Source organism: Lepisma saccharinum, chromosome 10, assembly GCF_977018435.1.
Source record: "Lepisma saccharinum chromosome 10, izLepSacc3.1, whole genome shotgun sequence".
Taxonomy (NCBI): domain Eukaryota; kingdom Metazoa; phylum Arthropoda; class Insecta; order Zygentoma; family Lepismatidae; genus Lepisma; species Lepisma saccharinum.
The window spans coordinates 78,086,190-78,112,066 of record NC_139238.1 but is presented as its reverse complement, the minus strand read 5'-3'; the positions used below and the strand labels follow the sequence as shown (position 1 = coordinate 78,112,066).

The following is a 25,877-nucleotide window of genomic DNA, read 5'->3' as shown; positions in this document are numbered from 1 at the left end:
ACCGATAAATGCCACACAAACTATTCACAAAAGGTTTTTAAGCGAAAATTGATCCACAAACCATTCACGGAAGGTTAGGTTAGGTTCAGTTAGGTTAGGCAAACAGAAAATTGAATTGAAAAAAACCCGCTCATACATCATCTTGTAAAACTACCGCGTGGTTGTTACACTATCACTTATTAACCAAAAAATTATTGTTTTTAATCCATAAACCATTCACGGAAGGTTAGGTTAGGTTCGTTAGGTTAGGCAGTACCAGTTTCATAAATCAGACACACATTAAAATCGGATATTTTGTGTTTCCCATGGTTCGTACTTACCAATTGTGGGTACTACTTTACTATACCGGAGACACCTATCAATGATTTATATCGCAATTTTTTACATTGCTAACGTAGTATTCTGCATTGCGGAACATTTCTTTAGGTGAAATAATGAATTTCTAACGAAAATGATGTCTATTTCTTACATTAACGAGTACTTACTGTTGTTCCTTATTTCCCAGAAACCATCCACGGGTATCCCCAAAAACCATTGACATTAGCCCAAAAATTCACGATAGCCCCACGAAAAATTACGGTGACGAGGTATGCCTACTAGGTTAGGTTAGGCCTGTTAGGTTAGGTTCCATTAACCACTCCTTTCGTTCAATTTGGCATATACGGACAATACGAGAGCGTATTGTGCTCTCGTGCAGAAAGCAAATGGCGGCAGCAGCAACTGCGTGTCGGAAATAGATTTTCGTAGAAAACCACATGCATTCGCATTAAAATGGATCAAAACTACATTGCCGAACATCAACAATGCTACAGAAAATGATTTGCGTAAGTACTTTCTCCTGTAAATTTGAAGAAATCCGTCTCCGGTATAGTAAAGTGTTATCCAATTGTGTATTGCAGAACATAGTTCAAGGTGCCATTATGCTTTTTACATGAAAACAAACTCAATTTTTCACATTCTGAGTGCTCTTTTTTTTATTCCTTTCTTCACTTCCGGAACACACAATATGGCGGGCACATCTTGACTCACGTTGTGGGTATGCAGTGTTTCAACCTTCTTCACCGAAAAATACCTACTATCGTGTTCGTCACCGGTGGAAATTATACATTATGCATGGGTAGCTGATGGGTAGCCCCACAAACCATTTCAGATAAGGTTAGGTTAGGTTTGGTTACGTTAGGCAAGCATAGTAACAAAAAAAGGTGTTTGAAACACTGACAGGGGCTTACGTCATCAAACGTACGCAGCATCCGGTTGTCGTAGGGCAAGCAAATGAAAGCAATGGCAATTGTGTGTCGGTGAGATATTTCTCTTGAAAAATACATGATTTCCCGGTCAAATATATTCCACAATGAAAGAAAATACCTCGATGAACGTTGTAAACCTTGGAGAAACTCATTTCCGTAAGTAGTTTCTTGTGTAAAATTGAAGAAATGTGTCTCCAATGTATGAAACTGTTACCAGAGCTTTTAGCATTAAAGTAATGTCCCTAAATGCTTGCAACACCTGACACTTTCCAACACCTAATATCTGGTCTCAAGGAAGAAACCCTCATCTGAAAATCCATCAGGACTTCGTGTCTTAGATACCCATTAACCAAGAATGGCTGTTTGAGGAAAAGTGCAAATGCTCGTGTAAGCAACTTTTCAAATCCTATTTTTTGTGGTAAATAATACCTAGTGAAGCTTTTGACTGCGTTCATTAGTTTTCCAAGCTTCAGGACTACTTCCACAATCATTTCCAGTATTCTAATAAAAAAAACCAAGCACTTCTTAATCAGGTGTTGACAAAACTATAAGATTCTTTCTTTCTTTTCTCTGCCACTCCCCCCCATTTTCTTTTGCAAGTACAGGCTATGAAAACCATGAATTCAACTAAAATAAATATACATTAAAAACATCTAACTTATTAATTAATACATGATTGCATTAATGAAATTGATTTTTAAGAGACACTTACCCAAACAGCAACCAGTCAACTCGCAGTCATCCTTATGAAACTGCATTGTATGTGTGTATTTGATTTTCCACCAAAATACAGGAAAAAACAAATAACAAAAAGATAATACTGTACTCATTATTTTTTAAAAAAAGAAATGGAAACTTCTATAAGGGAACTCAAAATATCAATAAAATATTTTTTTAAACTAAATTTGAAAATTCAGGTGCCAGGTAAAAATTTTCAGATACTACGGTAACTGCACACCCTATATTTGTCTGTACCTGTACTTAATACTAATATAAATTGCAGAAATTGTTAAACATGCAGAACTGCTATTGATATTGCCATGCTAGTAATTGAAATGTAATTTTAAAATACGGTTTTATATGTAAGTACACAGAAGCTGTGGTGTTTAATTATTATAATTGGTGACATGGATACTGTTTTTAATTAGTATGAAGTAAGTTTCAGGGGGTCTTATTTGCAAATTCATGAACACTTATATTCATACAGTTTTTTACTACATGGTATTCACTTTGATTTCAAGGTTTTTTATAGTTAATTAAAATATTTTATATCTACAGTTTTTACATGTATGGAAGAGATACATCCATTACTAAATTGATTTTGTAAATACCGCATGTACGTTCAACATATTAGACCCTGTTACTTAGTCTGACAATTGTAATAAAAAAAGGTAGATTTGACGGGGTCGTTTACCCACTGTATCCCTTCGAGAATTACATCAAATTTTCCTTTAATCGACATATTTCAATGTTTTACGTAATGTAAAAGTGGTTCCAGCTTTAGAAAAGCACAAATAACGGAGATATTTGATGCCAAAGAATGGCCCATGGAAGTTAAAAACTGCAATTTCAGAGTATTTTCACCACTTTTTATTAGTAAAAACTGTTTGTATGCACATTAAAATAGCGAAAGAACACGTCAAAAATAACTATGAGTATCAAACCTAACAATCCTAACCCAACTACGTAAATTTATAGCTGCTGTTGTAGAAAGTCGTTTTGGGTGCTATATTCACTTGCGCAAAGCCTTCGTGCAGTTGTGCTACATGGTAAGGTAACAGAAATACTTTACTTCACAAGAACACATTTCTGAGAGCTAAAATCAACTGAAAATGTTCAGGAACAATAAAAATCTTCATAAACCGCGCAAAATATTTCACATTCTCCAGGGGGTACAGAGGGTCAAATGCAACATTTGACTCTACAATGAAATTCTTAATTTCGTATTGTGCACATTAATTTTTTTAAAAATATATGTACATCTGTTTTGTTCCATAATTCATAGTTACAATCTTCCAGAATTAGGTTTGTTATTTTAGGTATAATTGCTGAAGTAATCTTAAAATACGCCTGAAGGATGTCTTCAGCCACTGCCAGGGTACCATGGAGAAGAATCTTGATACCCAAGTGGTAAGTTCAATCTTGTCTATTTAATCATTTCAATATTGTGGAAAATCAGACTTGAAAGTGTCTTCTTGTGTTCAATTTTTTTGTGTAACTTTTCATGTTAAAATGTGAGCAATATAATAATAAATATTTATTTTTGGAAGAAGACCGAACTTGAGTGCTGAACCTAACTATCATCAAACATAAAGAAATGGTGCAAAGAATCCAATATGTAATCAATATAAAACATAGAAATTTCAGCAAAAATGCAGACTTGAACAGGACTCGAACCTTAGTCTCTCTCATACCAACTGAGCTACCGAGCCAGCCCTGATTTTACGCTGTCGCTGTTACACCTTTGTGGAATTGTCTGGTAGAACAATGACACTGTGTGCCAGATACTCAGTTTAGAGTCTTGGTCAAGTCTGCACTGAAATGTCTACACAGTATGCAGCGTGTTTCAAAAAGAATATACATATTTCGCATGCATATATTTATTAAACTTTAAGACATACGAAGATGAAACTTGACACACATACTTACGAACCTCTCAAGTTCAGATTACAGATGTTCAATATGTCCTCCAGCAATGACATGAACAATATCACATCGATACTCAAATTCCTCCCATACTCGGGCAAGCATGTCCTTCGTCACTGATGTTACGGCAGTACGGATCTGCTTCTTCAACTCTTCCAGGTTCTGTGGGAGTGGTGGTACATAAACATTGTCTTTAATGAAACCCCACAGGAAGAAGTCACAGGGTGTCAAATCCGGTGACTGTGGAGCCCAGCTGATACATGCTAAGTCGCCAGCTCCTTGACGACCAATCCAACGGTTCGGTAGAGTTTCATTCAGATAATCACGCACTTGGTGACTCCAGTGAGGGGATGCCCCGTCTTGTTGAAAAATGAAGTTGTCTTCTTGCAGCCTCGGAAACAACCAGTTTTGTAACATAGAGAGATACTGCTAACCGTTAACCGTGTTTCCATCAAAGAAGAATGGGCCGTAAACAGATGATCGGGATATCGCGCAAAACACATTCACTTTGGGCGAATCTCGTACATGTTCAATGAATGCATGTGGGTTCTGTAGGCCCCAAATGCGAACATTATGTTTGTTTACCTGACCATTGACATGAAACGCAGCTTCATCACTAAACATGATGCGTTGTACGAAAGTGTTGTCATTGTCAATAGCATCAAGAATCTCGTTACAAAATGCCACACGTTTGCGTTTGTCATCAGGATGCAGAGCTTGTAACAGCTGGACCTTGTACGGCTTCATAACTAGCCGACGTCTCAAAACACGCCAAATTGTTGTTGTAGGAAGTTGTAACTCCCGACTGGCACGGCGAGTTGATTTTGAAGGGCTACGTTGGAAAGCAGTTTGAATTCGTGCAACATTTTCTTCAGGAACACGAGGGCGACCAGGACTCTTTCCTTTACATACACATCCTGTATCTACAAACTGTCGATACCATCTGCGAATGTTCCATCCATTCGGAGGATCAATTTGGTACCTCAACCTGAAACGTCTTTGCACTGTAATCACGGAATTGCACTTCGCAAACTCGAGAACACAAAATGATTTCTGCTGCGGAGCAGCCATTTCAAACAACTGACGGTTACCAAGCAAAACAGAACACAACTGACATCAACCGGCTATTATATAAACTAGACTATGTATTCGTTTCTCTAATAGCCGAGCCGGGGTGCAGCGATCGATAGTTTGGACAAAATAATACTTTGTAATATGTATATTCTTTTTGAAACACGGTGCATATTGTGTGTGTTCTGCAGTCGAAGGTGTCAGGCTTTGGGGTTGGGATACAGGATGCACACTGGTTTGAGTTTCCTGGGGAGGAAGCGTAACAACTTTATCCTGCGATTTTGGCCAGTGTATGGGACCGGTGGCCACCCACCATCGTGAGGAAATTTGGGAGCTACGAATGAGTAGCGTAACCCAGTCATGGATACGTACAACAGCGACCGGGGGTTCATCATCCTGAACACACAACATCCCGTAACTGCTTGGATGGTCACCCACCTCTGAGACGTGTGAGACACATGGGAGTGAGTCCGGCAGTTGGTAGGTAGACCATGACCCTCAAGGGCTGTTGCATCACAAGGTAATTATTATTTCTATATATTTCAATCTGTGTGTACCAAGTTATAAGGCTATCAATGTAAAGTGTTAATTGTTTATTTTAAGACAGACTGAACTTAGGTACAAACCCACTTTCTATCTCTTTCCTGGTGGCAGTAACCTTCTTGAGATGCTTTGTCCAAAAAAGTGCCAAATTTCATAGAAAAAATAGGTGGGTATAGATTTTATATATAAATATATTAATAACTTACGTTTTGCGAGTATCTATGTTGCTCCTGCGACATTTCGGGATGCAACTGCTCCCTTCCTCAGGCTGTTCACGTTTAGGGTATATATAATTCATAACCACGTCGACCTCTCCATAGGTACAGGATATGGGATTGGTAAAAGGTGTGTGGTTAAAAAACAATAAAAATCTAAAACCCATTACAGGTGCATGTCATAGTACCATGCTGTTTCCCCGATTAGAAACTGCTCCTTGGAATGTTAAAACTTTAAAACTGTGAATAGCCACACACCTTTTACCAATCCCATATCCTGTACCTATGGAGAGGTCGACGTGGTTATGAATTATATATAACCTAAACGTGAACAGCCTGAGGAAGGGAACAGTTGCATCCCGAAACATCGCAGGAGCAACATAGATACTCGCAAAATGTAAGTTATTAATATATTTATATTAAATTTGAGAGTAATTTGCACAACTTTTATCATGAATAGATTTTATGTGCACCAAAATCAAAATTTTGATGTGCACCAAAATCAAAATTTTGATGTGAAATACACATAGATGTGTACGTTTTATACAGTTTTCTCTCTCTCCTTTTAATTTTATGTAACAATCTTTGATCGTCATCATCACTGGCTGGGTGGGTGTAAAATGTATATTTAATGTTGTTTATAAATTATACTATTTTGTAGCTTTTACAATAGATGGTCATCTGGAAATTATAGGAAGAGAATTCAGTAAATTGTCATACATTGAGTTGAGTTGCTGTTTTAAGTCCACTTTATGCACAGTAAGGCTAATCAGGACTGGACCTACAGTTTAAAGTGGGATACGAACCACTTGTGCCTCCACCGGGTATCGAACCCGGGACCCCTTGATTACAAGGCAAAGATGCTACCACTGCACCATGGGGGAGGCCCTGTCATACATTGAAAGTGAATGGAAGCTTACTAGTTGAATATTTTGAATCTGTTTTTGTTTTACAGCAAGGGGTTGGAAGAAGTTGTAAGGTTGAATCATCTAGTTGCTGGGGGCACTCAGGTCCTAAGGTCAGGGAGCTCTGCCGAGATACCACCAGAAATCCCACCCCAGACGATGAGCGAGTGTGAGTATTCTGCAATACTGTACAATGTATTCATGATGGTCACTGCTTGGCTGGATTTGAGCGTAGCAGAAATATCTTTCTCAATAATACAAGGTCCACCCATAAAAAAAAAAACCAAACACAGGTCTTGGAAACACTGTTGATAGTCATTGACAGTAAGTGTTCGCAAAATACGCGTAACATTAAATTTACTGTCTGCGATGTCATCAAATTTTCATCCTTTCATAGCCATCTTAAGCTTGGGATAATGGAAAAAATTAGCAGGCGATAAGTCCGGAGAATATGGAGGGTGACTGATCACTGTCACTGAATGCTTATCAAGGTATTGTTGTACAGACAATGTGGTATGAGGCCGAGCATTATCGTGTAACAGCAACCATTGGCCAGAATCGCACACTTTCCTCATTTGCAGGTCCCTGGTTAAAATTAACCTACAGCTTTCTTTGCTGATATGAAGCATGTCTAACAGTTGCTGCGTGGTTAAACGTCTATCACCTCTCACCAGTGCATTGTCGTCATTCCTTGACGTTGAAGGGCATCGTGATCTTGGTTCATCCTCGACACTTTCACGTCCTCCTTTGAAACGATAGTACCACTCATACACCTCGGTTCTTGATAATGCTGCATCACCATACACTGCCCGTATCATCTGTAACATTTTTGTAAACGATTTGCCCAATTTGTAACAAAACTTTATGTTGTTACGTTGTTCCATCTTGGTGCACGTATTTTGTATGCCGCCTGCACACGACCTACATCTGATGCACGCTTGCCCCGACACCGACTGCCTGTAACAGGTTGAAACATGCACTGATTGGACGTTTTGATATACTTTGCAGTGTTTCCAGAATATGTTACCTTTTTAATTGGTTGGGTTCTTTTTTTTTTTTGACAGTTCAGTTTCTTTATGGGCTGACCTTGTATTTTTGTGTTGGAGAACTGTACTAATATGGAATAAGACTTGATTTGATATTTGTTATTTAGCATCACTTTTCTGTCACTTTTGGCTAATCGCAATGATGAGGATGAGTGGTGATTCATGAAGAACACCCATGCCCAGGCTGGTATTCGAACCTGGAACCCCTGGCATTGTACCATGCTGTGCTAACCACTCTGCCACAGAGGTCGGCAAATAGGGTTACTATAAAAGAGATCTCTGATTTTGTTTACGTAATGCATGTATGGCATAGCACTTGCAGTTATAAAATATACAAGTCTTGAAATAAGCCATCAGGTTTCGTGGATTGTAAAATTCTCATTTGAGCAGTGTGGAATTTATAGTGCAAGAACATACGTGTACTGCTCTTAAGCGAAATTGACGTAAAAAGTTGTCGTAAGTTGACATTAGTTTTGTGGAAATAATTAGTCTTTTTAGAATCCAAATGCTGTGGTTAGAAGTCAGGTTTTCTGATTAGCACTTCTTTATTATTAAGCTAACATTGATGTTGTGTAATTTTTAAAAACAAAATCCATAAAAATCAGTGAATTTGTTTCATAAAAATGTGTGGGCGTCCTGATCTGAGGTTGTCATTTTTTGTAATTTAATGCTACTTTTCTGTCTCATTGGCTAATCATAGTGATGAGGATGAGTGATGATTAAATTAAATTGATGAAGGGTCACTCATAAAGAACAGGACTTGAACCATATCTTCGGTGAATAACACTCTCTGCCACCGAGCCAACCCTAATCTGGAGAAGAATATTGCTTAGTAATTCCACACACAATTTTGAACAGTTTGAACTTAGGGCACATCAATATTTGACGGATTTTATAACATGAGTTTCTTCTTTCACAGTAAAATTGAAAATGAGTGAATTTATGGGAGTGAAGAGAGGCTACCAGCCATTTCCACAAGAGAAGACTCATTTACTTCAGTATTTGCCAGAGACCCAGAACGAGTTGCCTACTAGGACACCAAAGGTTAGTCAGCAACATTATGAGATTCACAGATGTAAATCGTTGAATTCTTTACCTGTGTTGGATGTACTGCTACAAGAGAAAAATATATTGTATTGTTATGGAAAATATTATATTACATTATATATTTTGGGAACTTTGATCTATATATGAGAGTTGTTCTATAAGGTAAGGGAGTTTTTTTCTCTAGAAAAAAGTGGATAATCAGATATCCGGATATCAGATATTCTGAAATCCGTTCTCTGGATTATCTGGATATTCACATTATCTGATTTATCCAGATTATCAGAAATGTCCAGATATCTCAACCGTTTTATTGTTTATTTGTTTTACCATCTATTTACATATTATTTTATTCTCCATGTTTGTATTTCACTGTATGGATTTTTTACAAACACTTCATCAAATCTGTACTATCTGGATATCTGTATCATCTGTATATGGGTCAATACACGTGAACTCCCCAGAGCAGGTTGCTTCATTGTCATGGATTTGCTTCCAATTATTTTTACTGATAGATACTTGATCCAATATGACAAATATGTAATATTAGACTTGTCCAACAAATATGTTGAAAGTTACAAATTTTCGAAAATTTGAAGATTTTTCACAAATTCGATGGATGAACGAACCCACCATGTGACACAAAACATGTCATATCTCGGGAACTATATGGGGTATTGTGTTGATTTAAGTATTGTTGGAGAGGAGAAGGACAGTCCCAACAGAAAATATCTGTGCTATCACTCTTAGCTGCTCATAAGGTAGAAAAATCTTTAAAGAAGATAATATCTTGTGATGAAAAAGACACTCCACTTCAAGTAATTGTTTGATAGGAAATCCCAGGTTTTACCACACTGAAAATTGTTACACAGCATGATCAATACATGTTCAATGTAATATTAAAAAATCAGAAAGTAATATTGTTCATCTTAAAAATATCACAGGTTTCAGTATTCAATGTATGAGCCATTGTTTCCACTAGTACACAGTTATATTTTTGACAAATGGCCCATGACAAACACTCACAAATTATCACTAATATGAGTACGTATAATATTGTTAGAAATGTTGAATACATGGGAGAAGCATTACTATGATGTTTATCCACTTTTAGCTCACAGAAATTGTACTAGGACCACATTTTTTTTGTCCAGAATGAATGTGGGTCAGTCCATACCGAATGGCACAGCACTGGTTGCTTGATCATCTTTTAAAAAAAATAAATCATATTTTTGTTGTTCTAACCCCTATGCAAAAGTAATTCAAAACAGGCATTATTTTCCTAAAACTTTATTTTGTTTGTTTAAAAATGGTGACCATTTTTTGTTACATGACTTCTGTCATATTTGGCCTTTGCAGACAGTTGTGATAATTATGATAACTCAGCTAAGAAAAATGATAGAAAACTGTAGCAAGAAACAATTGTTTTCAGTACGTTTAAAGCTTTATTTTACGTTTCGTACTTTTTTCACAATCTCTAAGGCAAAACTGATATTCAATTTTCAACAAAAATCCAAGTTTAGGATTTTTGTAGCAGGGAAGCTACATAATATCAGAGCTTTAATTTTTTTTAGAGGAAACACATACAGGGTCCGGCAGAATGAATAGTAGGATATAAAAAGGATAGAACGTCTAAACAAATCGAATAATTTATTGAAACACACATTGAAAACAAAGAATAATAGATGCCATTACATACCATATATGCCATTTTACTTGGTTTTGAAGATAACGCCTGACAGATGGTCGCCATCACGTTCAGCGCATTCTTCCAGGCGGCGAACAAAAGCTCGCATCACCCGATCCAGCATGTCCAATGGGATCGCCTCCACAGCTGTACGTATCCTTGCCTTCAGTTCAGCCACGGTATGAGAACGTGTAGCGTACTTCAGGTAACCCCACAAGAAGAAGTCAGGGGCAATGAAATCGGGCGACCGTGATGGCCAATGAATGTCCCCAAATCGGGAAATTAATCGACGAGGAAAATGGAGCCGCAAGACAGTCATGGACCGGCGGGCCGTGTGGGCTGTTGCTCCATCCTGTTGGAACCATATGTCTCTGGTCACCCTTGGAAGGAGGACGTCATGTAACATTTGGACATAGCGATCGCTATTAACCGTTACCGCACGTCCATGATGATCCTCAAAAAAATATGGACCGATGATGCCAAACGATGCCGCACCGCACCGTCACACGTTCACTGTGCAGGGGTTGCTCATGCAGCCAACGAGGATTAAATAGCGCCCAGTATCTGTAATTCTGTTTATTGACACCACCGTGCAGATCAAAATGAGCCTCATCCGACATCAGTATGTTGTTTCGCATCTGCGGCTCGGCTGCTAAAAGTTCCAAGCAACGGAACACAAAAGTTCGTTGGGCATGTTTATCTTGTTTGGTTAGTTTATGTGCGACCTGCATTTTGTAGGGGTGGAAGTGGAGGTCTTCATGGATGATGCGCCGCAGGGAAACGATCTGACATTCCTAGCGCTAAGGCATTTCTGGCAGCAGAACGCCGAGGACTTCGGATCAGTGTTTGACGGGCCTCCTCCACTCGCGCCTGGGTCCGTTGTCTTTTTGGTCGCCCCGGGCTTTTCTTTTTTGCGCACGATGCAGTAGTCCTGAATTGTTGCGCCCACCGTACAATCGTCCTATGATCTGGGATGTTCTGATGTCGGCCCACATGGAAATGGCGATGAAAGAGCCGCTGCACGGTGATTGGAGACTCGTTATTTTTTAAATACGCCTCAACGGCGAATGCTCGATGTTCCGAACTCCACAAGGCCATACTTACAAATGGCAGTCCTTCCTCAATGCAGCGCGCACACACGTCTTTGCGAAGGCGCAACAGTGATGCCGTACTACGTGACTCAAATCAGGCTATTCATTCCACCGGACTCTGTACATTCAAAATTTTAGTAGAAAATATTTGAGCTCTGCTACTAATTTCCTCTATTAGTTAATGCTGAATTTTAATTTTTTCAAAATTTGTGCCCAAGTATCTCTGGTTTGGGGTCATAAAAAAATTGATATCTATGAGAGGTACCTGTAAAGAAAATCGAGATTGATATACCATGGATAACAAAGTTACAACAGGGATTATTTGGGCAAGAAAGGCATTGGATGTTGTGACGTGGTCTTCACATTGTTCTAGTAGGGGTTCAGAACTGGTCAAATTATTCTACTACCACTACTAGTCATGCAATAAACTACATCACAGCAGTGAATAGTACAAGGAGGACAGTCTTAAATACTGATATTATTTTAGAACTGGAAGCGCCTGAAAGAAAAAAAACACAGTATTACATGAAAAGGACCAGGGTTCATTACAAAACTGCCTCGAAGGGACCAACATGGATCGAAGTACTGCAGTTTCTAATTCTTAACAACCCCCTTACAGGATGGCTGGCCAACGAATTCGTGTTTGTGAGGTCATGCTATGACCAGGTCCTACACTGTAGCAGGGCTGGGAAATGATCGGTAAAAGTCAATTTTTTCATCTTAGTCTGTAATTTCTCAGTTTTTTCAAAAACGGTCAGTAAAGCCAGGATTTCTATGTTGCTCCATTTTGAGCGATACATGATGACTGCTTAAGGAGATGAATTTCTTTTCAATTTAACTATAGGTAAGATCTTTATTTCCTATTTTTCTTATTTCCTATGTTCCGGTGCACAAGTGCCCGATTATTTACAAAGTTCACTGGTCTCTTCCAAAGGGAAGCAAGGACTTCCATGCATAAGAATTCCTTGGTCCGGTATCTTGGCTTCTAACTGGAAGGAAGGGAAGGGGTGAGGGTTGGAGAACCTCCACACAACGGAGCTTGAGAACAGGAAAACTTGTGGATTATCAGACTGCAACTGTGTAATAATATGTAAGTTCAAAGAAGCTTACTTAAAAGTTTTTTTTTTTAAAGTTATGATTTTCTTAAGGAGTGATATCTGTTTTCTTGTTGCTAGGATAGCTTCGAGATGGCCATCGTCCCTTTGAGTTCTAATCCACTGCTTCAAGAGAAATATGTTACTGCAATGGGAGGCATTAGGACTGGGTTGTTAATGGAAGATATGGACCACTTTGCTGGTAAGAATAATATGCCGTATTTGAACTAATAACTAGTGTTCATAAATAACAAGTTACTTCTAATACAGTCAAAAGTAACACTTACTTCTAGTAATGAAATTGAGTTACTTCTACAATTGCTTTTCTATAAGTTTAGGAATGGAAGGAAATTTTCTGACAGGTTTGTTGGCTGAGGTTTTGGGTTCAAGACCCAGACAGGCCACGGGTGTCCTTTCATCACATATCCAATCATCACTCATCTCCATCGTCATGATCAATCAAAAGTGTCTGAAAAGTCACATGAATTATCAAAAATACAAATAGGAAATGCCTTTAGCTAGGTTTTTTTTTTGCAATATCTTGAACTAAATGTTCACCTGAAAGAATGGGCATGTTCAAGATTAGGGACAGTGAAATTTCCAGACTCTTTTATTACTGTTCAACAGGAATCTGTCCAGAATTTTCCATCTCAGAAAGGGGGGGGGGGGGCTTGCATGGGTAAATTTAGAGCTAAAATGACCATAAATTGGGACGTTGTGCAAAATTTTAGGAACTTGTTGAGGGTGTGTGCCACTGCTGTTGAGTTTCTGATTTTGGAATACTCGTCTAAACTTTTTTTACACAAGTGACATGTCGCATGGGGGTTTCACACCAAAGTGACAAGAGACAAACAATGCAGGCCCCTCTAGTCTACAAGGAAGCTTTCACTACAAATCTAAGACCAACAAGGGGTGTCCAACCCCTCCCCCCCAGGCTGAGGATGCATCCCCCCAAATTGTTCATCAAAATCCCCCCCCCCCAAATAATTGTTCATCTTAACCCCCCCCACACACACACACAAATATAGTTTGGATAAACATGCAGCAATTGATTTTTGTTTGAATGTCGACAATTTGATTTCATGGATGGAAGTAGTGAGATTTTCTGCGTCTGTATTGTATTTATTTTAAATAAAACGATTATCATTAATTACACAATTTTATTTGCATTGGTAATCGTTCTGCAAGTTTAAGTGCAGCGGAGGTTATCAGTGCGCATACACAGATAGATGGTGATCAAAATAATGGAAACACCTATGGTCAGCAACAGAACATCTGTGTGGGGCTGCAACACTGAACATTCGTGCACTGTGACAGTAAGGTGTTTCCATTATTTTAATCACGCGGTGGCTCAGTCGGTAACGCGTCTGACTACCATGCTAAAGGTCCCGGGTTCGATCCCCGGCCGGTGCAAATCCGGGAACTTTTCTAACGATGGAAGCGGCCCCGGCGCCCACCCAGCGTCGAATAACTTGGGTACCTGGGGGAAACCCTGGGGGGTAAAGGTGGTCAGGGGCGTGATGCTGATCACATCACCCCACTCACGACCAGATCAAGAAAGTGTGGGGCGTTACCCCCACACCCTCTATATGCCTTCATGGCGTGGTGCTATGCACAGGGGAACACTTTACCTTTTTACCTTTAGACAACGAAAGCTGACAGTATGTTACAATCATCCAGTCAGTCGTAGCACAGGAAGACATACAAGCGAAACAAATTGTGCCTGAAATCATCCAACACTAAAACTGAAGTCTGCATGTAGGAAATTCCGAGCAGACTCGGAACAATTGTGTGTGCGTGTGTGGGGAGGGGGGTGGGTTATGATGAACAATTATTTTGGGAGGGATTTTGATGAACGATTTGGGGGGGAACACCAGACAGTTTACCACTGGCTGAGATGCCAACAATTGAAAGATGCACGATATTCGAATCCTTTAATTGCAGTTGAAATTAAGACACTAAAAAACAAAAAGCACGGCTCACTTGCATGTTTGCTAACATAAAACGTGCAAAACTGCTCAGGTTCACTGCCATTGTTAGGGTACCGAATCAACCTTATTCTTTATAGTTTGTCTGCTTGACTAACCTTGTATTAATGTGAACAGCATGCCTCCCCCCTTCAAACCAAGTCTAAAGGCATAAGTGATGGTTTCATTCCAACCCAATTACCGCGATCACCCACAGGTAGGAAGAAAAACTAATAACCATAACTAAAATCACTAACAAGTCAATCAAATGAAACAATCCCCCCATTTTCGTGTGAATATATATAGAATTGGTAACTAAACTATAAGATTTTGTCCCCTCCCCAAATTCCCATGATGCAAGCACGTCATGAATCCCCCCTGTGGGCACCCCTTAAACCAACAGACAGGTGACACGATGCGTGCATGCTATTGAGAAAATTGCCCAGTCCAGCTAGCAGACAAGAGATAAGCAGCATGTGCAGTTTGTCATCTAACTCTGGTGTGAAAAATTTGAATTTATTTCTGAAGGTTCGTTTTAAGTGACACGTGTCGATCATCACTTCAGTCCGAAAGCTCCCTAAACAAGGAAGCATATGGTCACCTGAACTGAACCAAACTAACTAAACCCCATAGTAAAGCCAAGTGTGTGGCACATGCCAACATTATGAATATAAAAGTAACTTATTTTGACATACATCACGACTTTCACCACATTATGTGCCTTCTTCAGGAGGATTTGAACTGAATCCAAATTATTATTATTTTTGAAAGGTATAAAACAGGTTAAAATATCTGTCAAAAGAGGTTACCCTGTCAAGATGTTACCTTCTTCCTGTCTGGCTGGCAACTGGCTTTCAGTCAATATGGCTGCCACTATGTCCGTTGTCTGAAGATGGCAACACATGCTGGTAAGTATTTGTTTATCAAGTGGAAGAAGTCGCATGGATGGCGAAAGTCTTGAGGTAGTAAGTGCAGGTACATGTCAAAATAATTGAATTTTATATCCATAAAGGACTTCTTCATAGTCAAATGGTTAGTACTCTTGTCTTTGGTGAAAGCATCCTGGGTTCGCTTCCTGGTGGAAACCCCCAAAATTTTTGCACTGACCCAGCTTCATGGTAAGCCACTTGAAAAAAAATAATAGCAGGTTCCAGTCTCAAAAGCCAGAAAGCGGCGATGAGACTCAAAATGCTCTTGCAGACCTTGGCCCTTAGAGGGCAGTTGAGGACCAAGGCAGCTTTTATCATTGGGTGATTTGTGGTCAGCACATTGAGTCCCATCATCCTGAAATGTAACCAAAATATAGTAGAACCTTGATTTCACATTTTTTAGGTGACCAAAGTGAAAAATATAAAAACATGAATCAGGGTTCTACTGTAGTTCTACTACACTTGTAAAACCATTGTTATAAAACAAAAAGTTGATAGATTCACTAATTTTATGTTTACTAATGTATATTCTTTCTGTGAAAAGTATATTTATCTCCTGATTCCAGTGTGGGTTACACACAGACATCTGCTCAACCCTAAAAAACCTCCGGATGAGCCAACACCGTATGTAATTGTCACTATCTTGGTGGACCAAATTGAAATTGATACTGATATTATTCGAAAGGTAAGTACAGCATTATGCTTGTTCCTATTTGCATTTGAATTTTTGTTTTATGTCCACTTTATGCACAGATAGGCTAATCGTGACTGGACCTACAGTTTAAATTGGAATCCGAATCATTATGTGCCTCCACTGGGTATCGAACCTGGAACACCTTGATTACAAGGCAACAACATTACCATTACACCATTGGAGAGGCACTTGTTCCTGCTGTCCAAGCAACTTTACAATGTATAATGCCTAATGAAGTTGACTGATGCATGTTTGTTGGGGCTGGATTTAAAAGGTCACCACACATAGATCAGTATAAAAAAAATGGCATTTTTCACATATTTTTTTCTTGTCACTTTTCATGCTATTTTCCACAAAATTTGAGTTTTCCAAAAACAAGCTTCACTCTTCACTCAAATGATAAAGAATTTATCAATCCATGCCAGTTATTAGTCTCTGGAACAGTCATATTTCCACTGCATTTCAATGTGGACATAACAGTCCAGAAGTGTCTGTGACTGTACATTCTACACAATATGAGTAACAGAATTCCAAAATTAAGCTTATCACATAACTGCCTGGGAATCACATAACTGCCTGGGAACTTCACTGCGAGAGAAATTACTATGAAGAAGGTTAGTCAGCCTACTGAAAACTTGAAATTATACTGAGAGTCATTTTTTAACTCCTTCCCTGTGAAATTTTCTGACAAAATGGTTTCCCGTTCTGTGTATTTTTTTTTCTGAGTTTGCGTAGTAATATTTTTAAGTAGCTACTGCTTCAGCACAATTCATCTGAGTATCATGGTTCATATATCTTTCTCTTCGGAATAGAACAGGCTTTCAAATGGTACCACGCACATGTGTACATCAAGTATGAGGAAAGGGAAATCGGGGATTATGTGGGAAATTTCCCTCCGAAAAATCCCTTTTGGTAACTTTGTGGCCCTCTGGATTGGCCCTGGATAAAGGTACCCGATTATAATCCACCTTGAAAAATACTATGGTCTATACGTAATGCGTCCGCCAAGTTTCACTGCAATATCTTCAATAGGTATGAGGGAAAAAATATTTCGCAATCCTGTTTCACAATACTATTTGATACTTACTTACTTACTTCTTCTTCCCCTTCGTGCTGTTAGGCGTCGGGGTCCTATTCGATACTAATCGGGGATCATTCGGGAAATTTCCCTCCGAAAAATCTTTTTTGGTAACTTTGGGGCCCTCTGGACTGGCCCTGGATATAGGTACCCAATTATAATGTACCTTGAAAAATACTATGGTCTATACGTAATGCATCCGCCAAGTTTCATTGCACTATCTTCAATAGGTATGAGCGATAAGGAAAAAATATTTCATAATCCTGTTTGACAATACTATTAGAAACTCACAAACTCAAAAACCAAAAAATAAATCACCAACAGTTCAAATAACGCAACACCAAAAATATGTACATAAAGCAACTGACTAAACGCGGCATACAAACTAACTCACGTTTGCACTTTGTCAGCATAACACAAAAACAGTTTACTTTCCTCTGAACTACTACTTCTTCTTTTTCTTCTTTTTCTTTTTCTTCTTCTTCTTTGTCGTCATTGAAAGTCATGACTAAATAAAAGGCCATTGTTTCTTCAATAGGAAAACATATGTTTCACCAACAAAAATGTATTATTCCGTTCAACACAAGTTACTTCAGTCAGAGATGTCCGTGGGCGTAATAATATGCCCAACACAGAATAAGCTATAGTGACCAAGGGCGTAATATTACGCCGAACACAGGGAAGGGGTTAAGTAGACCAGAGCTCCTGGGTAGACAACTGGTTTGCACTCTCATCTTCGGTGTGAACCATTCCAGATTTGATCTCCAATAATTTGCAGAGTTTTGGTGGTAACACAGCATTGTGAAGATAGTTGAGAAGCTACTTGAAAAGTAGCAGACAGACTGTACCCTGTCCCATTATCTCTGGAGTAGGCGATCGAAAACAAGTCTGCGCAAGGTGGCCCCACCAATGAACACGTGAGAGGGAAATCGATTGCAGGGCAGGGGGGAGCAACTGTAGTTACCAGCCTTTGCAGCAGCGTGTACTGCTTCACTCTGCCCACTCGATTTCCTCCCCTTGTAGATGCTAAGAGTGTCATTGCTCCAGAGATAGTTGGGACAGGGTATAACTTGACTGACCTATTCAACCCTCCCTTCACAATGCTCACGGTCTAGTCTTAAATTTTAAAAGAAGGTCTCCTTTCGATACAATTCTGATTTTAAAACATTCCCTTTTCTCTGTCTCCCAGCCAGATCAAGATATGCGTGTGTGCGGCTTCGTGTCCTGGGTAGGGAAGTCCTCGCTCGAGATCTCCATCTGGATGGAGCAGTTCCTGGGCAACAAGTGGCGGAGGCTGGTGAGTGCCTCCTTCTTAATGGCTGCCAGAAACTCCTCCAATACAGGACCAGCCGTTGTTAACAAGCTTGTCCCAGTCACCGACAATGACAGAAAGATGATAGAGAGAGGGGAGCGTAAGTAAAATCTTTTTGCAGACTTTACTTGCTAATGGTGCAATCTTCATTTTGCTTTAAAATGTGTGTAATTATTATAATGAAAAACAAATGTATATGAGTACTTACTGGTGCAATGTTTATTGATCATTTCGCACATTCGTTATTTCATTGATAAATCCATCACGGTCCACCTCTTTCATCGGGGATGAAAGGGATGGATTGATTTATTGATTCAGGTGGTGTTTTAAGTACACTTTATGCACAGTAAAGCTAATCAAGACTGGACCTACAATTTAAAATAGGATCCAAACCGGAGGCCCAGGTTGGATTTTAGGAATTGTAGGTAATTGTATTCTGTTATGATAGCATCTGACTTGAGAACACTGTATGTTGTATGATTTTATGAGTTTTACATGCATAAGTTACAGAGACGTGTTGTTTGATAATTAAATACAGCACGTTAAGGTTTTTGTGTGCAATCTATCAAGAATTTCTTCAGTTTCGACCAATATACCTTGAGGAGGCAACAGAGAAGCAATGGAAAGAGATACATAATGTAAATATTGCTTCCGAAGAGTGATAATTATCTCTGTGTGGGTGATAAACTCCTATACTTATGTTTGCTTTTATGTCACGTGCAACTTAAGTTACAAATTCAGAAGTTCTGGGGAATGCTTCCTATGGCACGTGAAACCAGACTAGCACCTCTTGACCAAGCTAACTTTCGCCACCATTTTGAAACAAAACTTTGATGAAAAAACAAATGGCAGTAAGGTGACAGTTGATGATGTCAAAGTGATGCTTTCATCACTGAAATGCGATGAAATTACAAATGTGCTGATTTTTAAAACATTCATTGTGTTTTTCAGTATGGGTGAGCTTGATTCGCAATAATGGAAAAACAACATAGGATCACTTTTTTAAAATAACCTTTGCCAAATGCAGTCCACACCATTGCCCTCATGTTTTCTGACATGTGCAACTGTCCCTCGTGGTATGATATCCATGTGTCATCCCCAATCATGTGCCAAATCTTTTTCTTCTGCCTTCCATCTTGGCACAGAGAATAGCTCTTGGTATCCTTCATTCCTGCATTCTCTCAACACGTCCAATCCATCTTAATCGATTTGATTTTACAAATCTCACAATACCTTCCTTTTCTAATATATTGTATATTTCCATGTTATTGCATATTCTCCAGATATTTCTATCTTTGACAGGTCCATAAATTCTTCATATTATTTTTCTTCCAAATACATGTAGTTTGTTGGCATCTTTGGCACTAATATTCCAACTTTCTGAGCTATATACTACCACTGGTCTTATTAGTGTGTTATATATTTTCATTTTTGTTGATCTTGATATTAGATGTGATTTTAATACTGTGAGATTTGCAAAGTATGCTCGATTTTCTACCAATATTCTTTTCTGTATCTCTTCACTAACTTTATTATTATTATTAACAGTTGATGCAAGATAAACACAACTTTCAACCCCTTCAAAGTTATACTTGTCAAAAAAGTGTGGTGACCAGTAGCGTAGGGTTATAGTATACCCATATGCCTGGAGTTTCCTGATTTAAAATTTAAAAAATGCTGTAAATATAAAGTAAAACTTGACTAATTATATATATGTTTGACCTTTATGGCATTGTAATAGTTATTTATCGCGATCCGCCTACAATGCTCCACTAACAGCTCTCGTTGTAGCATTTTTTCAATGTCTTTGCTTACCGGACGCCGAGAAGGTTTGGCGTACAGGGCTCGGCCTGCCAGGAAGCATGCTTGAATCTCTACAACATGCTCGGAAGGCTCTCTTGTGATCCAGCATACAGGGCAATCTTATTGGTTCTAGGCAGAATTTCTACCCGTTTCTTCATGCTCGTGCTGTGTGATGCTACAATACGCAATATTAACTGACGTAACTTGACCAAACACAAATATACCACTTATTAATGACCACTGCATTGTGTAATTTATCGCATGAACAGCGATGTGCATTAAAAACTAAAAGAACAATACGGTTTTTATCAAACAAGTTGGTAAAGTCCTTGTGGTAGAAGTTCATCCTGTGGCTGCTCTACCAATTAACCTGCAAAACTATTTTTGAAATTATTTTTTCGTTAGTATCTAACAGTAACTGCTTAATATTGTGTCAATGGAAATTTTTAGCATTCGTTTCAAAACTCTTAACATCGAACAGTCTCTGGACAATGTTTTTTAAAAATGTTTATCAGCATTCTCAAGATGCAAAAAACAGTGGTCTGAATTACTAATTGGCACTGTTACGTCAGTATCAGTAGAGTGTACAATAGTTGGATCATCCGTCCACCTCCATGTCAATGTTTTACACAGCATGCTTAGATGACAGAGGTCCCTGTTTCGAATCGCAGCCTGGGCACGAGTGTTCTTTGTGAGTGTCCCTTCATCAATATCATCACTCATATTCATATTCACAATTAACCAAAAGTGGTAGAAAAGTGAAGTAAAATAAACCAAATCAATCAGTAGTTGGATAGCCCACAACAATGACGTCTACTATTGTTCTAGAAATGCTTGTGATTCAGGTAGGTTTTTTAATTACTTGTGTCACGCCGAAAGGTTTCCTTGATTATATATATATATATATATATATGTGTGTGTGTGTGTATGTATGTATGTATATATATATAAAAAGGTATAAAACACAAGAGTTCCAAACATTTATTGCATAGTGAGGCATCTCATTTTCTAGCTACAACACACACGGATCATGTTGTATTGGAACCCGGCTGACTTCAGGCAAATAGACAATACCCATGGCGACTAATTCCATAAGTAAACTTCCCGGTGGAGGCACATAGTGGTTCGGAACCCACTTTAAACTGTAGGTCCAGTCCCAATTAGCCTTACTGTGCATAAAGTGGACTTAAAACACCAACTCAATCAACTATAAGTAAACTATTAAGTAAAAAAAGGGCCAACCCTTCCTTTGGACTTGGCGTTCCCACCTGAAATGCCCATGCTACGCCACTGGTGGTGACCATGTCAAAGTTTTGTCAGTGTGTTTGAAGCCCACGTTAATCTTCAGGTAGACTAACTTGGATCCAAACACTGAGTGCACCTTCGCTGGTGATCGAACCTGGGAACCCCTGATTACAAGATGATGATGTGACCACTATGCCATCAGGCAAACACTTTGTTTAACAAATACTGTACAGGAAAAATTCACAACCTGTTAAGAAGGGGGTATTGAGGTGCTGAAATTTTGCCATCTCTTTAGCATCACTATGTGAGGCTGACCACCATTTAATGATGACACAAATGGCATCCCTCACTGTCATACCTGCATTATCTCTACTTTGGGAGCCATCAAGAATTTTGTACATTTCAAAATGGTGCATTGTGAACCACCCTGTATTTATCCTGTCACATTTAATTTTTAAAATTCGATGTTTCAGGAGATTAAACCATTATTAGAGGCATGCATTTTTCGTTTTTGACGAAAACACGAAATGTGAAATAACACATTGTAATCTTAATTTTTCACATTTCTGAAGGGTGTGAGGTGCATTTTCCTACTCTGTTTTGTCATGAAATTATGCAAAATGAACTGCAAAATGGACTCTTAAACATGAAATTTGGAATTTATTTACCAACGCAAAACTTTGTGGAGTCAGAATTATCCTGTGAGTTATGCAATTCACGGAAAATTGATTAATTCTGCTGTAAATATTTGAGAAGCAAAACTTAACCCCTTTATACAGGAATAAACTTAATATTCTGGTAACAACATAAGTGTGTTATTAGAAGGGATATGTTTATTTTGTGTAGTAAGTGCAGTTTTTAAATCAAATTTTAGGATTATATTCACAATTTTAAAACTGAAATGTCATTTTATATACCATTTTTTCACCGCTATAACAGCGGAATTTTATTTTATTTACTGCTTTTGAACCTGAAATTGACTGTTTTTGTACCGAAATTTTGCTTTTTTATTTACCAAAAATATGTGCCTCTAACCATTATTTATTCATTAGGTTTACACTGAATTTTTTTCTGATACAAAATTTATTGATCTGTTCCTTTAAGGAACATAGTACATGATATTTACAAAGCCCACGTATGTTTATATTCATAAAGTTAGTAAGAAAATGGCAGAATTTTGCACTAAATTACAAGATATTTATAGATATGTCAGAGTGGTAAAAGTATTGGTACAGATAAAACTATGAGACTGAACATTGCACCTGCCATAAAAGCACATAGGAGCCATCAAGGTAGGGCTCCACACATTCTTGATCTCAGCCATACTGGAGGTGATGTAATGTGCATCATGCTCTGATCACCTTTACCTTGAAGATATCCATTGATTAGAAGCTGGATGAGCCCCAGAGGCACTCTGTGCAAGGATAATGTCAGTCCCACCTGGGATCACCTGCCCCATTAAACCAATTCATCGAATATGCCTATATCTGCTGTTACCGATAAAACACTAGATGACTCTGGCCATCTAGTTTATATTTTATATTATTACTAAAATGCTAATAAAATTTTTCCTATTCCACTAAGATACATGTACCCTGAGACAATGTGCAAACGAAGGGCTAATTAATGTACATTTATAAATAGTTCTAAAAGTAATTTAGAGTTAAACATAAAAGAATCATTCATTATTTCAATAACATATATAATTGGGCTATTACATCTGGGCTGGCAATTATTATTTATAAAAAATCACAATAGATATATCCAGTACTTGAAATGGAAACTGATGAAATAGTAAATTTATCAAATTTTCATTTCCATTCTTTATTACTATTATTATTGCAAGAAATTTTGACATTACACTGAAGATCTTACAATACAAGTATAAGAGAAGAAACATTAAAACTAAGTTATGACCAGCTGCTTAACAACGTTGTTATTACCCATGATGGAATACTATTTGAAACAATAGAAATATATTTCAGAAATTCAATAGAACAAAGTAAGTGTAAAGTTAATTTATTATGATACTTAAATTTCCTTTTTTCGCTTCCAGAACACAGAAGACACCGACAAGATATGCAAAGTGTATCTTTGTTCAAAGTTTCCCCGAATGCAGAAGAACAAAAATTGGTTCACAATTTGTTCTTGAGGACTGTTGACCTAAGGGACCCAACGTTTCATCGAAGAGTGATTCCAAAGAGTTGTATGTGGATGGAAAGTGCTGCAATGAATAATGTAGTATTTTGTTATCCAGAGGTATGTTTTCTTTTTCATATTTCTACTTATATTTTTCCTCTCTGTGGTTAGCCATGGTGATAAGGATGAATCATGAACCGATAAAAAAAAAAGGATGCAACATATACCATGACCAAGGTGCTCAAAGGGGCATGATGCATAGAAACCCGAATCTGCATCCAGCCTCCAAGGTTAAGAGCATCTTGATGATAAACTAATGTGGGTAAGGGAAGTTGGCAATCTGAATCTGTACCTTCGGAACAAGGATTGGCTCTGGGAACCAACGTGGTTCGGTTCACATGCATCCTGGGGCTCTGCGAGGATTTGTCCTCCCTACCAGCTGCACAGTCCCGCACCAGGCGAGTCTGCGCAGGGTCAGGCAGGGGAGTCTGCCACCGATGAATGGTCGACTCAGAACCAGCATGGACCCAGGGAATCCAACTGTTTAATTAAAACAAAGAATTCCCACTGCCTGCAAGGGTGTTAACGGGATGTGATTTTTTGCCCAGTCTGATTGTCATGCTGAAGAAATTCAGGGAAGCATGGGTAAACGGCGAGAGTAACTATGAATTTTTATTTTTTTTAAGCTAGTTAAATGCCTTGTCATCCAATTAGTGACGTGCATGAATGGATTAGTGATATTCCCTCTGTCTGTACTTACTGTATAGCAAAATCACAGCCAATGGAATGGGGTACAAAAATAATTGAACCTTGATAATATAACAAATAATGAACAATTTTAGAAACTATGTTTTGTACATTGTCTACTACTTCTGTTCATCTTCTCACAATAATAGGGATTGCATGACTGGTATCTTTTATTGAATTTTTGTTCTTATTATCAACCGGTTGGTTGATTATGATGACAGGGATAAATCTACTACAGTAAGTGACTGCTTGAATTTACCACTTCCTTGTTGCAATGTTTTTTGTTTGTGTGGCAAGTATGTATTATTTATCCTGTAATTGTTATGTTTTTAATAAACGAAAATTGATTGCTAACCATTAGTCAGTATGTGGTAATTGATTGATTGATTGGGTTTGTGATTTAAGTCCACTTTATGCACAGTAAGGTTAATCGGGACTGTACCTACAGTTTAAGGTTGGATCTGAACCACTATGTGCCTCCACTAGGTATTGAACACGGGACCCCTTCATTACAAGGTAACGATGCTACCTCTACGCCATCGGTGAGGCCCCGCTATGTGGTAAGTATTAATGTAAAAACTCACTGCTGATACCTCTCTCCAACAATCAGTTTCCGTTCAATTTCCCATCTCATTATTACTTTTAACATATGAAGTGAATATTCTAAAAACTTGGGTAAGTGGGATTCTAAATGTGGTGTTTAGCTTAAATGTAGTGACCTTGTTACACAAATGTTTAAGTACATGAATTTCCCTGATGACTAGGTCTGGAAAACCTGGAAAAGTCAGGGAATTATGATTTGATGAAATTGGAGACGCCCTGAAATAATAACCCATGGCGTGACAACCCTCAAAGGGCCTTGGCCTATCTCCCATCTGTCAGTCTCCCTTCCACAATCCTACCTAGAGGTGTGGAGATCTTCAACCATTAATGGGGTGACGTGCAGTCAGCATGCTTAACCCTCAGCCATTGTAGATTTCCGAGACCGGATTACGCTACTCACTCGTAGCTCCCCAATTTCCTCTCAATGACGGGTTGCCACCACTCCTATACACAGGCCGAGAAACCCAGGCAGACTCGAAACCATGCCTTCCCGCAGTCGGAGCCTAAAGCACAGCTCCTTAGACCGCACGGCCACAGATAAAGGGACATCCTAAAATATTGTAACTAAAGATATCTGTTTGGCAGATATGCAGACAAAGGTAATATGCTTATGGTTCATTTTCCCACACACTTCGTTTGCGACTGATTTCGCCACCTGTCTGCTAGCTTAGTCAGTCATGAATGAAAAATGAACTGTATGCTTATTAGAGTGAATTACCCTGAAATATGTTGATATTTTTATTTTGTACTATCCTTATCTCTCTCTCTCTC

At 38.5% G+C, this 25,877-nt stretch overlaps 1 protein-coding gene across 4 annotated transcripts in view; it reads left to right on the top strand.

Moving 5' to 3' along the window:
• The window catches only part of LOC145994395 (acyl-coenzyme A thioesterase 9, mitochondrial-like), a 41,043-nt gene that overhangs the window by 830 nt on the left and 14,336 nt on the right, over window positions 1-25,877 (top strand). For 3 of the 4 annotated variants that reach the window (XM_083130517.1, XM_083130513.1, XM_083130515.1), the window contains exons 2-8: window positions 3,287-3,377; window positions 6,678-6,796; window positions 8,593-8,717; window positions 12,671-12,791; window positions 16,052-16,170; window positions 18,447-18,669; window positions 23,674-23,876. In XM_083130517.1, coding sequence (XP_082986643.1) covers window positions 3,325-3,377; window positions 6,678-6,796; window positions 8,593-8,717; window positions 12,671-12,791; window positions 16,052-16,170; window positions 18,447-18,669; window positions 23,674-23,876 — 963 coding nt within the window. In that variant the 5' untranslated portion in view covers window positions 3,287-3,324. Of the gene's footprint in view, window positions 1-3,272; window positions 3,378-6,677; window positions 6,797-8,592; window positions 8,718-12,670; window positions 12,792-16,051; window positions 16,171-18,446; window positions 18,670-23,673; window positions 23,877-25,877 lie in introns of all 4 variants that reach the window. The other variant, XM_083130514.1, reaches the window with a different exon arrangement.